The sequence below is a fragment of the Notolepis coatsorum genome, assembly GCF_963971535.1.
Source record: "Notolepis coatsorum genome assembly, contig: SUPER_19_unloc_2, whole genome shotgun sequence".
Lineage (NCBI taxonomy): Eukaryota > Metazoa > Chordata > Actinopteri > Aulopiformes > Paralepididae > Notolepis > Notolepis coatsorum.
In genome coordinates this window covers 381,638-404,699 of record NW_028174858.1, presented here as the reverse complement: position 1 = coordinate 404,699, position 23,062 = coordinate 381,638, and the positions used below count along the sequence as shown (strand labels likewise).

The 23,062-nt window shown below is 41.1% G+C and overlaps 1 protein-coding gene across 1 annotated transcript in view; it reads right to left on the bottom strand.

Moving 5' to 3' along the window:
* Window positions 1-2,609: 2,609 nt before the first annotated feature.
* Window positions 2,610-23,062, bottom strand: part of cep192 (centrosomal protein 192) — a gene marked incomplete at its 5' end in the record, with an annotated part of 187,767 nt that continues 167,314 nt past the window's right edge. The window contains 4 exons of the mRNA XM_084338489.1: window positions 2,610-3,257; window positions 5,850-5,908; window positions 14,811-14,937; window positions 20,170-20,276. Of these exons, the coding sequence (XP_084194615.1) occupies window positions 3,125-3,257; window positions 5,850-5,908; window positions 14,811-14,937; window positions 20,170-20,276 (426 nt within the window). The 3' untranslated portion in view covers window positions 2,610-3,124. The remainder of the gene's footprint in view (window positions 3,258-5,849; window positions 5,909-14,810; window positions 14,938-20,169; window positions 20,277-23,062) is intronic.

Sequence of the window (23,062 nt, the reverse complement as noted above, 5' to 3'; positions counted from 1 at the left end):
TACTAAATTTGCTTACTAAACTGGCAGATAATTTGACTAGTTTCAAGCTGATATTTGCCTAAAACTAGTTTTTATTTCTTATTTTTGCTGTGTGGAGTTCTCTCAGCGGATGGAATGAGATACCAGAACATGTATATTCCGTTTACTGCAGAGCAGAGGGACTGGGAGACCCATGTTACTGACCAGACACTATATATCAGTGATGACTGTTTACTGCAGAGTGGAGGGACTGGGAGACCCATGTTACTGACCAGACACTCTATATCAGTGATGACTGTTTACTGCAGAGTGGAGGGACTGGGAGACCCATGTTACTGACCAGACACTCTGTATCAGTGATGACTGTTTACTACAGAGCAGGAGGGACTGGGAGACCCATGTTACTGACCAGACACTCTATATCAGTGATGACTGTTTACTGCAGAGTGGAGGGACTGAGAGACCCATGTTACTGACCAGACACTCTATATCAGTGATGGCTGTTTACTGCAGAGTGGAGGGACTGAGAGACCCATGTTACTGACCAGACACTATATATCAGTGATGGCTGTTTACTGCAGAGCAGAGGGACTGGGAGACCCATGTTACTGACCAGACACTCTATATCAGTGATGGCTGTTTACTGCAGAGCGGAGGGACTGAGAGACCCATGTTACTGACCAGACACTCTATATCAGTGATGGCTGTTTACTGCAGAGCAGGAGGGACTGAGAGACCCATGTTACTGACCAGACACTATATATCAGTGATGGCTGTTTACTGCAGAGCAGGAGGGACTGAGAGACCCATGTTACTGACCAGACACTCTATATCAGTGATGGCTGTTTACTGCAGAGCAGGAGGGACTGAGAGACCCATGTTACTGACCAGACACTCTATATCAGTGATGACTGTTTACTGCAGAGTGGAGGGACTTAGAGACCCATGTTACTGACCAGACACTCTATATCAGTGATGGCTGTTTACTGCAGAGCAGGAGGGACTGAGAGACCCATGTTACTGACCAGACACTCTATATCAGTGATGACTGTTTACTGCAGAGTGGAGGGACTGAGAGACCCATGTTACTGACCAGACACTCTATATCAGTGATGGCTGTTTACTGCAGAGTGGAGGGACTTATTTTAAACAGAAAAAAAACACGTATTTTAAAACAGAAAAAAACACTTACAGCGCCGTTTAAGACAGTCATCTTATTTTAGCAGTTCATAAACTAAGTTACTCCAGTTCAAGCATTAGAAGGGACCAGGTTTGCGTCTGGGAATTATGTAACTTAAAGGTGCTATAGCTAGTTTATTTAATTTATTTTTAATAAATAATACATCCACAGAGCTTTTAGAAAGATGTGGAAGTATCGCTTTCCCCCCCAAAAAATATTGAAAGAATTTATCAATTACATTTTTTTTTAGTGGGTCCAAAATTATGGAACGCACCCGATTGGATGAATGACATGCTGGTGCCCTAGTGCCATCTAGTGGCTGAACGTGAGCTATAGCACCTTTAACACTGGCATTTCCAAAATAACCAAAATCCCAGCAGCCGTACTTCCAAACATGAGACCAAGGCGTTCCTGTGGTGCTGCTGGCGCTCTGCCCTGTGCTGCTGGCGCTCTGCCCTGTGCTGCTGGCGCTCTGCCCTGTGCTGCTGGCGCTCTGCCCTGTGCTGCTGGCGCTCTGCCCTGTGCTGCTGGCGCTCTGCCCTGTGCTGCTGGCGCTCTGCCCTGTGCTGCTGGCGCTCTGCCCTGTGCTGCTGGCGCTCTGCCCTGTGCTGCTGGCGCTCTGCCCTGTGCTGCTGGCGCTCTGCCCTGTGCTGCTGGCGCTCTGCCCTGTGCTGCTGGCGCTCTGCCCTGTGCTGCTGGCGCTCTGCCCTGTGCTGCTGGCGCTCTGCCCTGTGCTGCTGGCACAGACCAAGTGTGGGCCAGTCATAGCAAAATCATTCAGCCTCAAACAGGCAAACCCATTGTTCATGGGTCACAGAGACAGGGCAGGGCTAGGTGGGTGAGAGAGCGAGAGAGAGAGCGAGAGAGAGAGAGAGAGAGAGAGCGAGAGAGACACAGAGAGAGAGAGAGAGAGAGAGAGAGAGACACAGGGCAGGGCGGGTCACAGTCAGCTCCATCTATTCTGTCTGGAAATAAGAGGAAGACGTTGAGGAAGGTTAGAGTCGCAGCTCCTTTCTTCATGAGACTCTTGGCCGCATTGTCCCTCTTCCTCTCTCCGTCTCTCCATCTGTCCAGTGAGGAGGGGCCCGGAGGAGAGCCAGCCAGGTAGGGTGGTGGTGGTTCAGGGCAGCCCCTCAGAGAGCCAGCCAGGTAGAGTGGTGGTGGTGGTTCAGGGCAGCCCCTCAGAGAGCCAGCCAGGTAGAGTGGTGGTGGTTCAGGGCAGCCCCTCAGAGAGCCAGCCAGGTAGAGTGGTGGTGGTTCAGGGCAGCCCCTCAGAGAGCCAGCCAGGTAGAGTGGTGGTGGTTCAGGGCAGCCCCTCAGAGAGCCAGCCAGGTAGAGTGGTGGGTGGTGGTGGTTCAGGGCAGCCCCTCAGAGAGCCAGCCAGGTAGAGTGGTGGTGGTGGTGGTTCAGGGCAGCCCCTCAGAGAGCCAGCCAGGTAGAGTGGTGGTGGTGGTGGTTCAGGGCAGCCCCTCAGAGAGCCAGCCAGGTAGAGTGGAGGGTGGTGGTGGTTCAGGGCAGCCCCTCAGAGAGCCAGCCAGGTAGAGTGGTGGGTGGTGGTGGTTCAGGGCAGCCCCTCAGAGAGCCAGCCAGGTAGAGTGGAGGGTGGTGGTGGTTCAGGGCAGCCCCTCAGAGAGCCAGCCAGGTAGAGTGGAGGGTGGTGGTGGTTCAGGGCAGCCCCTCAGAGAGCCAGCCAGGTAGAGTGGTGGTGGTGGTGGTTCAGGGCAGCCCCTCAGAGAGCCAGCCAGGTAGAGTGGTGGTGGTGGTGGTTCAGGGCAGCCCCTCAGAGAGCCAGCCAGGTAGAGTGGAGGGTGGTGGTGGTGGGAGTAGGGTGGTGGTGGTGGGAGTAGGGTGGTGGTGGTGGTGGGAGTAGGGTGGTGGTGGTGGTGGGAGTAGGGTGGTGGTGGTGGGAGTAGGGTGGTGGTGGTGGTGGGAGTAGGGTGGTGGTGGTGGGAGTAGGGTGGTGGTTCAGGGCAGGGCCTCAGCGTTGAGCTGAATAACGAGACTTCCACTTGTTTCTGATTGGATGAGCAGCCGGCCAGAGTGTCTCCCGGTCCCCCGGGGCTTGAACTGCACCGGCAGCTTGAGGTAGTGCTGCGCCCTGTGGGGGGAGAGGGGAGAGGCAGGGGCATGAAGGGGGGTGAAGGGCACTGCAGATGATAACCATTGAACTGCGTGCATTCGTATGCCCCCACACACACACACACACACAACTAGGGCGACTCATTGACGTAATTGAATATGGAAATACATCGATTTGCATAATGTGTGTCGTGAATTGCAGTGACAACAGTCAAATTGAAACGCAGTTCGTTTCTCCTCCCTATTGTTGGCATGTAGCAACAGTTAGATCTGAAATTAGTTTCAAACTGGTTGCACTGGTGAAAATAAAAAAAAACACAGTAAATATCATTATCTGTTCTTATGCACGCCTGGTGATACTAAATCCAAATTGAACTCGGGCATTTGAAAGATAATATATGTATATATATAAATGTGCGAATTGGCTATAATAAGGTAATTTATAAGCATCATATTCTATATTCTATAATAATATTTCAAATTGCATTGGTCCGGATTGGGAGAATTCAGTACTGTATCTACAGAACCTTCTGTTTAATCATCTTCCCTTTATTAATTTCCTTAGATTTCTTTTACACATGATCTCAAGAGGGTACTGAACGAGATCAGTGGCAGTTTTTTAAGTTTGGTCATTATTATCATGGTGTTATTCACTGTCAAAAATGCAAAGAAAAAACGAAATAAAAGAAAAAAGACACCGTGAATACATTCCCTGAGGTCCATAGATGTCCCTAGATACCAAGAATATGCAAACGGATCTTGTAGAAGTGGAGCAATATTCCATTTACCTAGGTATATATTTTAGGTGAAAATATTCCATGGGTGGAACAGGTTAATATGCTGCTCAAAAAAACTGGGAGGTTAGGTTGCTTCTGAGTGGGGGGAGTCACTCTGTGAGCCAAATGCAGCAGACTTCTGTAGTAAAAAAAAAATCAAGGGGTAGAAAAAGTATGGTTGTATTATTTTTATTATACATTTGTCATAGCAGAGGGCCTAATTAGTTTGAGATACCATAACCTAGAAAACATTTTGATGAGTGAGACTGATTAGATATAGCCTATCATAATCTAGAACTAGGTTATGTCATATTGTAGGCTGTTTAACAAAAATAAAATTGATTTCCGTTGTCTTTATACAGTATGTATGAACCATTAAATGGGCAATTGTCAAATGTCTCTGTATAAATCACGTTTGTGATGTGCATCAATTGATTTCTGTTGTGGTTAGGCAACAGGGGATGCTGTGTTTACTAGCTTTCAGCTTATTATTAGGCTTTTCAATTTATTTTCTATTCCTGCGAATAGCATTGTGGACATTTTCTAATGCTCGTATAAGGAACTGTAGTCACGAGAGCTAGCATAGCTCATCCAACGAATGTTGGCATCAATGGCATGACTACAGTACTGATAGGAGCTACTGTAGCATTAACGTAACGTTAGTTATCATACCATAGGCAATTGCAGTGAGGATCTTTATTAACGTTAGCTAGCTAGCACATTTAGCATAGAATAAACTCGGCTAACGTTAGCTTATATAGCTAGCAAACTATAATTCTAGTTAAAGCTATCTAGCTAACATTAATCAATAAAGATCCTCACTGTGATTGCCGATGGTTATGATAACTAACGTTACGTTAATGCTAGCTCTCGTGACTACAGTTCCTTATACGAGCATTATAAAATGTCCACAATTCTATTCGCAAGAATAGAAATCTCAATCTCTCTCCATCAGAGCTCTCTCTTCCGGTAAACTAGCGCAACGTCATCACTGACAGCAGCGCTGTCCTCCAATAGGAAGGCATTCGCATGCATAAATGAATAAATAAAAAAGATTAAAAAATAAAAAAAATTCCAGACGCAGTATAGTATCATTTCGAACACTCTAGTACTGCGGTACTATACTAATACCGGTATACCGTGCAACCGTACCCTGAAGTCTACCACATGCTTCCTCCGACACATGCAGAGACAGCCAGCGGCTCTCTTTTCACCTGCCAGCGCGGACTCTCATTGGTGAAGCGTAACGCGTGGGAGGTCACACTGCCTTCACCACTTCCTGTCTTTTGCTGTGCAGGCGCCCAGATCTGACCTGTAGGAGTCGCTGTCCACAACGCCAGATTACCACCCCATCGACTTCCCTCCCGCTAACTCAGCCAAACGAGTTAGTATGACGGCTGGCCCAAGCCGGAGGCAATGCTGACACCCGGATTCGAGACTATAAGATTTATTTTAAGCACTCGCAAATGTCGCAGTCTAAAACTATATCCATTGAATAAAGACCTGGCGCTGAAGGGGGATCAGCGCCCCCTGCTGCTGGCGCTCAATGTGTTAACACTAAATAACGCACACACTACCTACGGTAATGAAAGGTGCGTTGGATAAAAGCCTCCACCAAACGGTGTTATTTTCAAGGAATGGGGTTTTTCAATCCATGTGTAAATTCATGACAACTATGTTTTCAGATCTCAGTAACAAAGGGTTGAATATTCTTAAGATATATCCTGACTGACTAGTTGCCTGTGAAGAGTTAAGGGCAGACGGGGCACCAGACTGACTAGTTGCCTGTGAAGAGTTAAGGGCAGACGGGGCACCAGACGGGGCACAGGACTCACCTCAGGGAGTATGTGGAATGCTTGATGTGGAAGGGCTCCCTAGGGTTTAGGAATTTCAGCTGCAAGTCAGATTAGAGAAGCCGAACATCAAACCTCACATCCATGCAGAGTAACACACACTGAGCTTTATTAGAGGTTATTATAACATGTATCACTCAAGAAAAACAACAACAACAAGGCAACAGGTTAATCATGCAAATATTATGAGCAGAGTGGGCTGACTGTCAGCTCAAGACCATATCTAGTGTGTGGTGTAACTAAGATGCCATATCTAGCATGTGGTGTAACTAAGATGGTGCCATATCTAGCGTGTGGTGTAACTAAGATGGTGCCATATCTAGCATGTGGTGTAACTAAGATGGTGTCATATCTAGTGTGTGGTGTAACTAAGATGGTGTCATATCTAGCGTGTGGTGTAACTAAGATGGTGCCATATCTAGTGTGTGGTGTAACTAAGATGGTGTCATATCTAGCGTGTGGTGTAACTAAGATGGTGCCATATCTAGTGTGTGGTGTAACTAAGATGGTGTCATATCTAGTGTGTGGTGTAACTAAGATGGTGTCATATCTAGTGTGTGGTGTAACTAAGATGGTGCCATATCTAGTGTGTGGTGTAACTAAGATGGTGTCATATCTAGTGTGTGGTGTAACTAAGATGGTGTCATATCTAGTGTGTGGTGTAACTAAGATGGTGCCATATCTAGTGTGTGGTGTAACTAAGATGGTGTCATATCTAGTGTGTGGTGTAACTAAGATGGTGTCATATCTAGCGTGTGGTGTAACTAAGATGGTGCCATATCTAGTGTGTGGTGTAACTAAGATGGTGTCATATCTAGTGTGTGGTGTAACTAAGATGGTGCCATATCTAGCATGTGGTGTAACTAAGATGGTGTCATATCTAGCGTGTGGTGTAACTAAGATGGTGTCATATCTAGTGTGTGGTGTAACTAAGATGGTGTCATATCTAGTGTGTGGTGTAACTAAGATGGTGTCATATCTAGTGTGTGGTGTAACTAAGATGGTGTCATATCTAGTGTGTGGTGTAACTAAGATGGTGCCATATCTAGTGTGTGGTGTAACTAAGATGGTGTCATATCTAGTGTGTGGTGTAACTAAGATGGTGTCATATCTAGTGTGTGGTGTAACTAAGATGGTGCCATATCTAGCATGTGGTGTAACTAAGATGGTGCCATATCTAGCGTGTGGTGTAACTAAGATGATGTCATATCTAGTGTGTGGTGTAACTAAGATGGTGCCATATCTAGCGTGTGGTGTAACTAAGATGGTGCCATATCTAGTGTGTGGTGTAACTAAGATGGTGTCATATCTAGTGTGTGGTGTAACTAAGATGGTGCCATATCTAGCGTGTGGTGTAACTAAGATGGTGCCATATCTAGTGTGTAGTGTAACTAAGATGGTGTCATATCTAGTGTGTGGTGTAACTAAGATGGTGCCATATCTAGCGTGTGGTGTAACTAAGATGGTGCCATATCTAGTGTGTGGTGTAACTAAGATGGTGTCATATCTAGCGTGTGGTGTAACTAAGATGGTGCCATATCTAGCGTGTGGTGTAACTAAGATGGTGTCATATCTAGCGTGTGGTGTAACTAAGATGGTGTCATATCTAGCATGTGGTGTAACTAAGATGGTGTCATATCTAGCGTGTGGTGTAACTAAGATGGTGTCATATCTAGCATGTGGTGTAACTAAGATGGTGTCATATCTAGCGTGTGGTGTAACTAAGATGGTGCCATATCTAGTGTGTGGTGTAACTAAGATGGTGCCATATCTAGTGTGTGGTGTAACTAAGATGGTGTCATATCTAGCATGTGGTGTAACTAAGATGGTGCCATATCTAGTGTGTGGTGTAACTAAGATGGTGTCATATCTAGCGTGTGGTGTAACTAAGATGGTGTCATATCTAGTGTGTGGTGTAACTAAGATGGTGCCATATCTAGCGTGTGGTGTAACTAAGATGGTGCCATATCTAGCATGTGGTGTAACTAAGATGGTGTCATATCTAGTGTGTGGTGTAACTAAGATGGTGTCATATCTAGCATGTGGTGTAACTAAGATGGTGCCATATCTAGTGTGTGGTGTAACTAAGATGGTGTCATATCTAGCGTGTGGTGTAACTAAGATGGTGTCATATCTAGCATGTGGTGTAACTAAGATGGTGCCATATCTAGTGTGTGGTGTAACTAAGATGGTGCCATATCTAGCGTGTGGTGTAACTAAGATGGTGTCATATCTAGTGTGTGGTGTAACTAAGATGGTGCCATATCTAGTGTGTGGTGTAACTAAGATGGTGCCATATCTAGTGTGTGGTGTAACTAAGATGGTGCCATATCTAGTGTGTGGTGTAACTAAGATGGTGCCATATCTAGTGTGTGGTGTAACTAAGATGGTGCCATATCTAGCGTGTGGTGTAACTAAGATGGTGCCATATCTAGCATGTGGTGTAACTAAGATGGTGCCATATCTAGTGTGTGGTGTAACTAAGATGGTGCCATATCTAGCGTGTGGTGTAACTAAGATGGTGCCATATCTAGCGTGTGGTGTAACTAAGATGGTGCCATATCTAGTGTGTGGTGTAACTAAGATGGTGTCATATCTAGTGTGGTGTAACTAAGATGGTGTCATATCTAGTGTGTGGTGTAACTAAGATGGTGTCATATCTAGTGTGTGGTGTAACTAAGATGGTGTCATATCTAGCGTGTGGTGTAACTAAGATGGTGCCATATCTAGTGTGTGGTGTAACTAAGATGGTGCCATATCTAGCATGTGGTGTAACTAAGATGGTGCCATATCTAGTGTGTGGTGTAACTAAGATGGTGCCATATCTAGTGTGTGGTGTAACTAAGATGGTGCCATATCTAGCGTGTGGTGTAACTAAGATGGTGCCATATCTAGTGTGTGGTGTAACTAAGATGGTGCCATATCTAGTGTGTGGTGTAACTAAGATGGTGCCATATCTAGTGTGTGGTGTAACTAAGATGGTGTCATATCTAGTGTGTGGTGTAACTAAGATGCCATATCTAGCATGTGGTGTAACTAAGATGGTGTCATATCTAGTGTGTGGTGTAACTAAGATGGTGCCATATCTAGCATGTGGTGTAACTAAGATGGTGTCATATCTAGTGTGTGGTGTAACTAAGATGGTGTCATATCTAGCGTGTGGTGTAACTAAGATGGTGCCATATCTAGTGTGTGGTGTAACTAAGATGGTGCCATATCTAGCATGTGGTGTAACTAAGATGGTGCCATATCTAGTGTGTGGTGTAACTAAGATGGTGCCATATCTAGTGTGTGGTGTAACTAAGATGGTGTCATATCTAGTGTGTGGTGTAACTAAGATGGTGCCATATCTAGCATGTGGTGTAACTAAGATGGTGCCATATCTAGTGTGTGGTGTAACTAAGATGGTGCCATATCTAGTGTGTGGTGTAACTAAGATGGTGCCATATCTAGCGTGTGGTGTAACTAAGATGGTGCCATATCTAGTGTGTGGTGTAACTAAGATGGTGCCATATCTAGTGTGTGGTGTAACTAAGATGGTGCCATATCTAGCATGTGGTGTAACTAAGATGGTGTCATATCTAGTGTGTGGTGTAACTAAGATGGTGCCATATCTAGTGTGTGGTGTAACTAAGATGGTGCCATATCTAGCGTGTGGTGTAACTAAGATGGTGCCATATCTAGCGTGTGGTGTAACTAAGATGGTGTCATATCTAGTGTGTGGTGTAACTAAGATGGTGCCATATCTAGTGTGTGGTGTAACTAAGATGGTGTCATATCTAGTGTGTGGTGTAACTAAGATGGTGCCATATCTAGTGTGTGGTGTAACTAAGATGGGTGCTTGCCATATCATCTAGGCATTGTGATTTGATTATGTCTCAGAATTGCATTGGCCTAGATCCCGAGAGCTCATGAATCAAAACTATTAAAAATGCCTAAGAAATAAATACACTCAATTAAAAAAATCCTCTGAAACTTGGGACAAAGTCTACTTTTAAACAATATGAACAAAAAACCCTCAATGAAGTTCCCCTTTAGAGGGAAAAGCCACCCATAGTAAGAATTCACACATGTTCTTCCTGTGCCCCAGGACAGTTCAGTCAGTATGTTCTTCCTGTGTCTCAGGACAGTTCAGTCAGTATGTTCTTCCTGTGCCCCAGGACAGTTCAGTCAGTATGTTCTTCCTGTGTCTCAGGACAGTTCAGTCAGTATGTTCTTCCTGTGCCCCAGGACAGTTCAGTCAGTATGTTCTTCCTGTGTCTCAGGACAGTTCAGTCAGTATGTTCTTCCTGTGCCCCAGGACAGTTCAGTCAGTATGTTCTTCCTGAGGACAGTTCAGTCAGTATGTTCTTCCTGTGCCCCAGGACAGTTCAGTCAGTATGTTCTTCCTGTGCCCCAGGACAGTTCAGTCAGTATGTTCTTCCTGTGCCCCAGGACAGTTCAGTCAGTATGTTCTTCCTGTGCCCCAGGACAGTTCAGTCAGTATGTTCTTCCTGTGCCCCAGGACAGTTCAGTCAGTATGTTCTTCCTGAGCTCCAGGACAGTTCAGTCAGTATGTTCTTCCTGTGCCCCAGGACAGTTCAGTCAGTATGTTCTTCCTGAGCTCCAGGACAGTTCAGTCAGTATGTTCTTCCTGTGCCCCAGGACAGTTCAGTCAGTATGTTCTTCCTGTGCCCCAGGACAGTTCAGGCAGTATGTTCTTCCTGTGCCCCAGGACAGTTCAGTCAGTATGTTCTTCCTGTGCCCCAGGACAGTTCAGTCAGTATGTTCTTCCTGTACCCCAGGACAGTTCAGTCAGTATGTTCTTCCTGTGCCCCAGGACAGTTCAGTCAGTATGTTCTTCCTGTGTCTCAGGACAGTTCAGTCAGTATGTTCTTCCTGTGCCCCAGGACAGTTCAGTCAGTATGTTCTTCCTGTGCCCCAGGACAGTTCAGGCAGTATGTTCTTCCTGTGCCCCAGGACAGTTCAGTCAGTATGTTCTTCCTGTGCCCCAGGACAGTTCAGGCAGTATGTTCTTCCTGTGCCCCAGGACAGTTCAGTCAGTATGTTCTTCCTGTGCCCCAGGACAGTTCAGTCAGTATGTTCTTCCTGTGCCCCAGGACAGTTCAGGCAGTATGTTCTTCCTGTGCCCCAGGACAGTTCAGGCAGTATGTTCTTCCTGTGCCCCAGGACAGTTCAGTCAGTATGTTCTTCCTGTGTCTCAGGACAGTTCAGTCAGTATGTTCTTCCTGTGCCTCAGGACAGTTCAGTCAGTATGTTCTTCCTGTGCCCCAGGACAGTTCAGTCAGTATGTTCTTCCTGTGCCCCAGGACAGTTCAGGCAGTATGTTCTTCCTGTGCCCCAGGACAGTTCAGTCAGTATGTTCTTCCTGTGCCCCAGGACAGTTCAGGCAGTATGTTCTTCCTGTGCCCCAGGACAGTTCAGTCAGTATGTTCTTCCTGTGCCCCAGGACAGTTCAGGCAGTATGTTCTTCCTGTGCCCCAGGACAGTTCAGTCAGTATGTTCTTCCTGTGCCCCAGGACAGTTCAGGCAGTATGTTCTTCCTGTGCCCCAGGACAGTTCAGTCAGTATGTTCTTCCTGTGCCCCAGGACAGTTCAGTCAGTATGTTCTTCCTGTGCCCCAGGACAGTTCAGGCAGTATGTTCTTCCTGTGCCCCAGGACAGTTCAGGCAGTATGTTCTTCCTGAGGACAGTGCAGGCAGTATGTTCTTCCTGTGCCCCAGGACAGTTCAGGCAGTATGTTCTTCCTGTGCCCCAGGACAGTTCAGTCAGTATGTTCTTCCTGTGCCCCAGGACAGTTCAGTCAGTATGTTCTTCCTGTGCCCCAGGACAGTTCAGTCAGTATGTTCTTCCTGTGCCCCAGGACAGTTCAGTCAGTATGTTCTTCCTGTGCCCCAGGACAGTTCAGGCAGTATGTTCTTCCTGTGCCCCAGGACAGTTCAGTCAGTATGTTCTTCCTGTGCCCCAGGACAGTTCAGGCAGTATGTTCTCCCTGTGCCCCAGGACTAGGGATGGGTATCGTTAGGATTTTATCGATACTACTACTCTTATCGATACTGCTTAACGGTTCGGTACTTTATCGATACTCTTATCGGTTCTTTTTGGTTCTTTTTTTGCAAGAAAAAAGGACAATTAATTAAGAACAGAATCAACATTGCTTTATTATTTATAAATACAACTTTATAAATAAGTATTATAAATAAATATAATTTCTTCAGCAACAGCAATGTTCTTTTATATAACTTTATAAATAAATATAATAAATTAATATAATTTCTTCAGCAACAGCAGCAACAATGTTTTAAATGTGTCTGACTCTGAATTATAGACTTTTTATAATAAACAACAAATGCAAAAGGCTAACAGAACTGTGACACTCGTTCACCCTATCCTCTGTCATCCTTCCTCTAGCTGCTAGGGAGAAAGGACTTTGGGTGGTGGAGGGAGGTAGAGGAGGAGGATGTGTGGTGGCCCTGGGCTCACTGGCCTGGGACATAGTGGCTGACGCCTCAGCTTGACGATCTATAAAAAGTTTAGATTGTAGTATTTGTAGCTAAACAATTGTTTTGTTTATTAGCCTATTTGTAATAATTCGTTATTAGCCTAGGCAACTCCGTATCTTGGCTTACGGTTACGGCTGCAGTGGATGCAGATGGAACACTGCGCGCAAGGCAGTCGAATACGCGCATTTCTGCACACTAATATCATGTTTTGCCAACAGATGTTTTGATAAATTGATTTGCTCGTATTGCCACCCTTACTGGCAAATGTTTTGTTGCACTTGTGGCAACGTGCATTGTCGGCATTGACCCTTGTAAAGTATATCCATACTTTAGAACGCTTCGCTCTATCCGCCATGATCACGACTCAGTGCATGCAGAGCTGCTGTCTGTGTGCAGAGCGCTATAGCACGGGGCGTCGGGGACACTTTCATTAAGGAGTACCCGTATGTAGGACCCGTATGTCTATGTGTAGCACTAGCGAGCGACTCGCGAGGAGACTCGCTGGCTGCGGCTCGCTTCTCGTGCAGAGACAGAGAGAGGATCGTTCGCAACTTTTAAATAATAATAATAATAATAATAATAATAATAATAATAATTTCTCTAGAGTATCGATAGCAGTACCGAGGACGTCAGAGCTTATAAATACTCCGGTATTTTCTAATATAGAACCGGTTCCCGTTTAAAACCGGGGTCCGGGGGGCATCCCTACCCAGGACAGTTCAGTCAGTATGTTCTTCCTGTGCCCCAGGACAGTTCAGGCAGTATGTTCTCCCTGTGCCCCAGGACAGTTCAGTCAGTATGTTCTTCCTGTGCCCCAGGACAGTTCAGGCAGTATGTTCTCCCTGTGCCCCAGGACAGTTCAGTCAGTATGTTCTTCCTGTGCCCCAGGACAGTTCAGGCAGTATGTTCTCCCTGTGCCCCAGGACAGTTCAGGCAGTATGTTCTTCCTGTGTCTCAGGACAGTTCAGTCAGTATGTTCTTCCTGTGCCCCAGGACAGTTCAGTCAGTATGTTCTTCCTGTGCCCCAGGACAGTTCAGTCAGTATGTTCTTCCTGTGCCCCAGGACAGTTCAGTCAGTATGTTCTTCCTGTGCCCCAGGACAGTTCAGGCAGTATGTTCTTCCTGTGCCCCAGGACAGTTCAGTCAGTATGTTCTTCCTGTGCCCCAGGACAGTTCAGGCAGTATGTTCTTCCTGTGCCCCAGGACAGTTCAGTCAGTATGTTCTTCCTGTGCCCCAGGACAGTTCAGTCAGTATGTTCTTCCTGTGCCCCAGGACAGTTCAGGCAGTATGTTCTTCCTGTGCCCCAGGACAGTTCAGGCAGTATGTTCTTCCTGAGGACAGTTCAGGCAGTATGTTCTTCCTGTGCCCCAGGACAGTTCAGGCAGTATGTTCTTCCTGTGCCCCAGGACAGTTCAGTCAGTATGTTCTTCCTGTGCCCCAGGACAGTTCAGTCAGTATGTTCTTCCTGTGCCCCAGGACAGTTCAGTCAGTATGTTCTTCCTGTGCCCCAGGACAGTTCAGTCAGTATGTTCTTCCTGTGCCCCAGGACAGTTCAGGCAGTATGTTCTTCCTGTGCCCCAGGACAGTTCAGTCAGTATGTTCTTCCTGTGCCCCAGGACAGTTCAGGCAGTATGTTCTCCCTGTGCCCCAGGACAGTTCAGTCAGTATGTTCTTCCTGTGCCCCAGGACAGTTCAGGCAGTATGTTCTCCCTGTGCCCCAGGACAGTTCAGTCAGTATGTTCTTCCTGTGCCCCAGGACAGTTCAGGCAGTATGTTCTCCCTGTGCCCCAGGACAGTTCAGTCAGTATGTTCTTCCTGTGCCCCAGGACAGTTCAGGCAGTATGTTCTCCCTGTGCCCCAGGACAGTTCAGGCAGTATGTTCTTCCTGTGTCTCAGGACAGTTCAGTCAGTATGTTCTTCCTGTGCCCCAGGACAGTTCAGTCAGTATGTTCTTCCTGTGCCCCAGGACAGTTCAGGCAGTATGGTGATCATGCACCGCTCTCTCCTAAAGCTAGAGATCACGGAGAGAACCCTCTGATCTGTGATGTCACTGGGCTGTCTGGCTGATCTGTGATGTCACTGGGCTGTCTGGCTGACTTCATGAGGCCATAACATGTTGTCTGAGCTCTTACACCCACATGCGGTTTATAGTCTAGCTAGTAGTAGCTATAGTCTTCTAGTAGAAGGTATGAAATAAATGGAAGATGGAAGAGCTCAGAAACAAAGCTGTATAGCCTCATAATAAATAATCATAAACTCTCCGATGTCTAGCTTGGAATGAGTGTGGCGTGTTCACAAATACTGACGGGCAGACGGGAAGAACATCTGTGAATCTTTAGATGTGTGGATTTCCCCTTTAAGTCAGCGCTGAGAGGGAATACTCTGTGTTGTATTGCAGCCCGTGACCAGTGCGTGTCTGCGTCTGAAGCCCTGGCTCACCTCGTGTGTGTCGGAGGAGTTGTTGCGGACGTTGACCTTCAGGCTGCTGGCCTGGCCCACCCGTGTGGCCGGGAAGGTGTACTGGTCCTCGGGGCAATACACACCACTGCCTGGAGCCTCCTCTTGGCTGACGGGTCAAAACCATTTAAACATGATGTGTTTTAATTAAAGAGTTAAACCATTTAACATGATGTGTTTTAATTAAAGAGTTAAACCATTTAACATGATGCGTTTTAATTAAAGAGTTAAACCATTTAACATGATGTGTTTTAATTAAAGAGTTAAACCATTTAAACATGATGTGTTTTAATTAAAGAGTTAAACCATTTAAACATGATGTGTTTTAATTAAAGAGTTAAACCATTTAAACATGATGTGTTTTAATTAAAGAGTTAAACCATTTAACATGATGCGTTTTAATTAAAGAGTTAAACCATTTAACATGATGTGTTTTAATTAAAGAGTTAAACCATTTAAACATGATGTGTTTTAATTAAAGAGTTAAACCATTTAACATGCGTTTTAATGAAAGAGTTAAACCATTTAACATGATGTGTTTTAATTAAAGAGTTAAACCATTTAACATGATGTGTTTTAATTAAAGAGTTAAACCATTTAACATGATGTGTTTTAATTAAAGAGTTAAACCATTTAACATGCGTTTTAATTAAAGAGTTAAGCCATTTAACATGATGCGTTTTAATTAAAGAGTTAAACCATTTAACATGATGTGTTTTAATTAAAGAGTTAAACCATTTAACATGATGTGTTTTAATTAAAGAGTTAAACCATTTAACATGACGTGTTTTAATTAAAGAGTTAAACCATTTAACATGATGTGTTTTAATTAAAGAGTTAAACCATTTAACATGACGTGTTTTAATTAAAGAGTTAAACCATTTAACATGATGCATTTTAATTAAAGAGTTAAACCATTTAACATGATGTGTTTTAATTAAAGAGTTAAACCATTTAACATGATGTGTTTTAATTAAAGAGTTAAACCATTTAACATGATGTGTTTTAATTAAAGAGTTAAACCATTTAACATGACGTGTTTTAATTAAAGAGTTAAACCATTTAACATGATGTGTTTTAATTAAAGAGTTAAACCATTTAACATGACGTGTTTTAATTAAAGAGTTAAACCATTTAACATGATGCGTTTTAATTAAAGAGTTAAACCATTTAACATGCGTTTTAATTAAAGAGTTAAGCCATTTAACATGATGCGTTTTAATTAAAGAGTTAAACCATTTAACATGATGTGTTTTAATTAGAGAGTTAAACCATTTAACATGATGTGTTTTAATTAAAGAGTTAAACCATTTAACATGACGTGTTTTAATTAAAGAGTTAAACCATTTAACATGACGTGTTTTAATTAAAGAGTTAAACCATTTAACATGATGCATTTTAATTAAAGAGTTAAACCATTTAACATGATGTGTTTTAATTAAAGAGTTAAACCATTTAACATGATGTGTTTTAATTAAAGAGTTAAACCATTTAACATGATGTGTTTTAATTAAAGAGTTAAACCATTTAACATGACGTGTTTTAATTAAAGAGTTAAACCATTTAACATGATGCGTTTTAATTAAAGAGTTAAACCATTTAACATGATGTGTTTTAATTAAAGAGTTAAACCATTTAACATGATGTGTTTTAATTAAAGAGTTAAACCATTTAACATGACGTGTTTTAATTAAAGAGTTAAACCATTTAACATGATGTGTTTTAATTAAAGAGTTAAACCATTTAACATGCGTTTTAATTAAAGAGTTAAACCATTTAACATGACGTGTTTTAATTAAAGAGTTAAACCATTTAACATGATGTGTTTTAATTAAAGAGTTAAACCATTTAACATGACGTGTTTTAATTAAAGAGTTAAACCATTTAACATGATGTGTTTTAATTAAAGAGTTAAACCATTTAACATGACGTGTTTTAATTAAAGAGTTAAACCATTTAACATGATGTGTTTTAATTAAAGAGTTAAACCATTTAACATGATGCGTTTTAATTAAAGAGTTAAACCATTTAACATGATGTGTTTTAATTAAAGAGTTAAACCATTTAACATGACGTGTTTTAATTAAAGAGTTAAACCATTTAACATGACGTGTTTTAATTAAAGAGTTAAACCATTTAACATGACGTGTTTTAATTAAAGAGTTAAACCATTTAACATGACGTGTTTTAATTAAAGAGTTAAACCATTTAACATGACGTGTTTTAATTAAAGAGTTAAACCATTTAACATGATGCGTTTTAATTAAAGAGTTAAACCATTTAACATGATGTGTTTTAATTAAAGAGTTAAACCATTTAACATGATGTGTTTTAATTAAAGAGTTAAACCATTTAACATGATGCGTTTTAATTAAAGAGTTAAACCATTTAACATGACGTGTTTTAATTAAAGAGTTAAACCATTTAACATGATGTGTTTTAATTAAAGAGTTAAACCATTTAACATGACGTGTTTTAATTAAAGAGTTAAACCATTTAACATGATGCATTTTAATTAAAGAGTTAAACCATTTAACATGATGTGTTTTAATTAAAGAGTTAAACCATTTAACATGATGTGTTTTAATTAAAGAGTTAAACCATTTAACATGATGTGTTTTAATTAAAGAGTTAAACCATTTAACATGACGTGTTTTAATTAAAGAGTTAAACCATTTAACATGATGCGTTTTAATTAAAGAGTTAAACCATTTAACATGATGTGTTTTAATTAAAGAGTTAAACCATTTAACATGATGTGTTTTAATTAAAGAGTTAAACCATTTAACATGACGTGTTTTAATTAAAGAGTTAAACCATTTAACATGATGTGTTTTAATTAAAGAGTTAAACCATTTAACATGCGTTTTAATTAAAGAGTTAAACCATTTAACATGACGTGTTTTAATTAAAGAGTTAAACCATTTAACATGATGTGTTTTAATTAAAGAGTTAAACCATTTAACATGACGTGTTTTAATTAAAGAGTTAAACCATTTAACATGATGTGTTTTAATTAAAGAGTTAAACCATTTAACATGACGTGTTTTAATTAAAGAGTTAAACCATTTAACATGACGTGTTTTAATTAAAGAGTTAAACCATTTAACATGATGCGTTTTAATTAAAGAGTTAAACCATTTAACATGATGTGTTTTAATTAAAGAGTTAAACCATTTAACATGACGTGTTTTAATTAAAGAGTTAAACCATTTAACATGACGTGTTTTAATTAAAGAGTTAAACCATTTAACATGACGTGTTTTAATTAAAGAGTTAAACCATTTAACATGACGTGTTTTAATTAAAGAGTTAAACCATTTAACATGACGTGTTTTAATTAAAGAGTTAAACCATTTAACATGATGCGTTTTAATTAAAGAGTTAAACCATTTAACATGATGTGTTTTAATTAAAGAGTTAAACCATTTAACATGATGTGTTTTAATTAAAGAGTTAAACCATTTAACATGATGCGTTTTAATTAAAGAGTTAAACCATTTAACATGCGTTTTAATTAAAGAGTTAAACCATTTAACATGACGTGTTTTAATTAAAGAGTTAAACCATTTAACATGACGTGTTTTAATTAAAGAGTTAAACCATTTAACATGACGTGTTTTAATTAAAGAGTTAAACCATTTAACATGATGTGTTTTAATTAAAGAGTTAAACCATTTAACATGACGTGTTTTAATTAAAGAGTTAAACCATTTAACATGACGTGTTTTAATTAAAGAGTTAAACCATTTAACATGATGCGTTTTAATTAAAGAGTTAAACCATTTAACATGATGTGTTTTAATTAAAGAGTTAAACCATTTAACATGACGTGTTTTAATTAAAGAGTTAAACCATTTAACATGACGTGTTTTAATTAAAGAGTTAAACCATTTAACATGACGTGTTTTAATTAAAGAGTTAAACCATTTAACATGACGTGTTTTAATTAAAGAGTTAAACCATTTAACATGACGTGTTTTAATTAAAGAGTTAAACCATTTAACATGATGCGTTTTTAATTAAAGAGTTAAACCATTTAACATGATGTGTTTTAATTAAAGAGTTAAACCATTTAACATGATGTGTTTTAATTAAAGAGTTAAACCATTTAACATGATGCGTTTTAATTAAAGAGTTAAACCATTTAACATGATGTGTTTTAATTAAAGAGTTAAACCATTTAACATGATGTGTTTTAATTAAAGAGTTAAACCATTTAACATGATGAGTTTTTCAAAGGGGCAGTTCACCCACAAAAAGTATATATAACACACTATACACCTTTTTGAACTGCACCTTTGAAAATCATGAGGAAGACATGAGGGAGGAAGGGGCGGGGCTTCAGCGAGGGCCAAGGTGTAGGGGGGGGGGCTGCCAAGACATGTTCAGTAGTTTATTGAATACACATTTAAAAAATAAAATAAAAAATGTTACCAAACATTTTCAATAAACAACATTTTAACCCTTTCACTGTGACAATCCGCAGAGCTAATGATGCTAATGATGGAGCATCACCGTCGGTTGTGCGATAGTAAAGGGCTAACCTTCTGTATTGTCACAGTGAAAGGGTTAACCGGCTGTCGCGTGGCAGTGAAAGGGTTAACATCCTTAACTGGTTAGTTCCATCCCAGAGATCTACAGGTTTACCTTAACTGGTTAGTTGCATCATAACTGGTTAGTTTGACCACAGTGGGTTTAGCTCAGCAGGTCCTACCATGGCTGGTTAGTTTGACCACAGTGGGTTTAGCTCAGAAGGTCCTACCATGGCTGGTTAGTTTGACCACAGTGGGTTTAGCTCAGAAGGTCCTACCATGGCTGGTTAGTTTGACCACAGTGGGTTTAGCTCAGCAGGTCCTACCATGGCTGGTTAGTTTGACCACAGTGGGTTTAGCTCAGAAGGTCCTACCATGGCTGGTTAGTTTGACCACAGTGGGTTTAGCTCAGAAGGTCCTACCATGGCTGGTTAGTTTGACCACAGTGGGTTTAGCTCAGAAGGTCCTACCATGGCTGGTTAGTTTGACCACAGTCGGTTTAGCTCAGCAGGTCCTACCATGGCTGGTTAGTTTGACCACAGTGGGTTTAGCTCAGCAGGTCCTACCATGGCTGGTTAGTTTGACCATAGTGGGTTTAGCTCAGAAGGTCCTACCATGGCTGGTTAGTTTGACCACAGTGGGTTTAGCTCAGAAGGTCCTACCATGGCTGGTTAGTTTGACCACAGTGGGTTTAGCTCAGAAGGTCCTACCATGGCTGGTTAGTTTGACCACAGTGGGTTTAGCTCAGAAGGTCCTACCATGGCTGGTTAGTTTGACCACAGTGGGTTTAGCTCAGAAGGTCCTACCATGGAGCAGAGGCATCAGATCTCCTCCTGCTCTTGACAGAAGCCTCAGTCTTCACCAGAGAACAATCTCCTTCCTGTGGCTCCTCCACCGGCCCAGACCTCACTCCCTACACACACACACACACACACCATCTTGGTTAGCATCCAGTATCTGACGGCGACGACAACAACAACAACAACATATAGTATGGCTTGCAGCTTTCTCTTTCGCATGATACAATATGCATTTGGATTAGGGACAGATATCAGCAGCAAATGGTCAAAAATGTGGCTGTGCTCCAAAAAAGAAGACCGTAATACAGCTAAATGTTATCACTTGCAGAATATTTTCAAGAGAAAAATAAACCTTGTGTAGATTAATTGTGATTTGTGATGAAGAGGTTATATCCCTTCAAAACAGTCAAGTCTTCAATTGGGTAGGCAATATGAATTCAGGTCCTGTTGTTATTAGGTCCTACATTTCAGCCTTTTCCTGTCAGAACTATAGGCTATATTAAATTAAGACAGTTGTGTAAACAACATGGCGACAACAATCCACCACAGCTAGTAGTGACCTTATTGTGTAAACATGAACACTACTACTAATGCACTTTAGACTATTCACTAAGAGTGAAACATGAACACTACTACTAATGCACTTTATACTATTCACTAAGAGTGAAACATGAATACTACTACTAATGCACTTTAGACTATTCACTAAGAGTGAAACATGAACACTACTACTAATGCACTTTATACTATTCACTAAGAGTGAAACATGAACACTACTACTAATGCACTTTAGACTATTCACTAAGAGTGAAACATGAACACTACTACTAATGCACTTTATACTATTCACTAAGAGTGTAACATGAACACTACGACTAATGCACTTTAGACTATTCACTAAGAGTGAAACATGAATACTACTACTAATGCACTTTAGACTATTCACTAAGAGTGAAACATGAATACTACGACTAATGCACTTTAGACTATTCACTAAGAGTGAAACATGAACACTACTACTAATGCACTTTAGACTATTCACTAAGAGTGAAACATGAACACTACTACTAATGCACTTTAGACTATTCACTAAGAGTGACACATGAATACTACTACTAATGCACTTTAGACTATTCACTAAGAGTGAAACATGAATACTACTACTAATGCACTTTATACTATTCACTAAGAGTGAAACATGAACACTACTACTAATGCACTTTAGACTATTCACTAAGAGTGAAACATGAACACTACTACTAATGCACTTTAGACTATTCACTAAGAGTGACACATGAACACTACTACTAATGCACTTTAGACTATTCACTAAGAGTGAAACATGAACACTACTACTAATGCACTTTAGACTATTCACTAAGAGTGACACATGAACACTACTACTAATGCACTTTAGACTATTCACTAAGAGTGACACATGAACACTACTACTAATGCACTTTAGACTATTCACTAAGAGTGAAACATGAACACTACTACTAATGCACTTTAGACTATTCACTAAGAGTGAAACATGAATACTACTACTAATGCACTTTAGACTATTCACTAAGAGTGACACATGAACACTACTACTAATGCACTTTAGACTATTCACTAAGAGTGAAACATGAACACTACTACTAATGCACTTTAGACTATTCACTAAGAGTGAAACATGAATACTACTACTAATGCACTTTAGACTATTCACTAAGAGTGAAACATGAACACTACTACTAATGCACTTTAGACTATTCACTAAGAGTGAAACATGAACACTACTACTAATGCACTTTAGACTATTCACTAAGGGTGAAACATGAACACTACTACTAATGCACTTTAGACTATTCACTAAGAGTGAAACATGAACACTACTACTAATGCACTTTAGACTATTCACTAAGGGTGAAACATGAACACTACTACTAATGCACTTTAGACTATTCACTAAGAGTGAAACATGAATACTACTACTAATGCACTTTAGACTATTCACTAAGAGTGAAACATGAACACTACTACTAATGCACTTTAGACTATTCACTAAGAGTGAAACATGAACACTACTACTAATGCACTTTAGACTATTCACTAAGAGTGAAACATGAACACTACTACTAATGCACTTTAGACTATTCACTAAGAGTGAAACATGAACACTACTACTAATGCACTTTAGACTATTCACTAAGAGTGAAACATGAACACTACTACTAATGCACTTTAGACTATTCACTAAGAGTGAAACATGAACACTACTACTAATGCACTTTAGACTATTCACTAAGAGTGAAACATGAATACTACGACTAATGCACTTTAGACTATTCACTAAGAGTGAAACATGAACACTACTACTAATGCACTTTAGACTATTCACTAAGAGTGAAACATGAACACTACTACTAATGCACTTTAGACTATTCACTAAGAGTGAAACATGAACACTACTACTAATGCACTTTAGACTATTCACTAAGAGTGAAACATGAACACTACTACTAATGCACTTTAGACTATTCACTAAGAGTGACACATGAACACTACTACTAATGCACTTTAGACTATTCACTAAGAGTGACACATGAACACTACTACTAATGCACTTTAGACTATTCACTAAGAGTGAAACATGAACACTACTACTAATGCACTTTAGACTATTCACTAAGAGTGAAACATGAACACTACTGCTAATGCACTTTAGACTATTCACTAAGAGTGAAACATGAACACTACTACTAATGCACTTTAGACTATTCACTAAGAGTGAAACATGAACACTACTACTAATGCACTTTAGACTATTCACTAAGAGTGAAACATGAACACTACTACTAATGCACTTTAGACTATTCACTAAGAGTGAAACATGAACACTACTACTAATGCA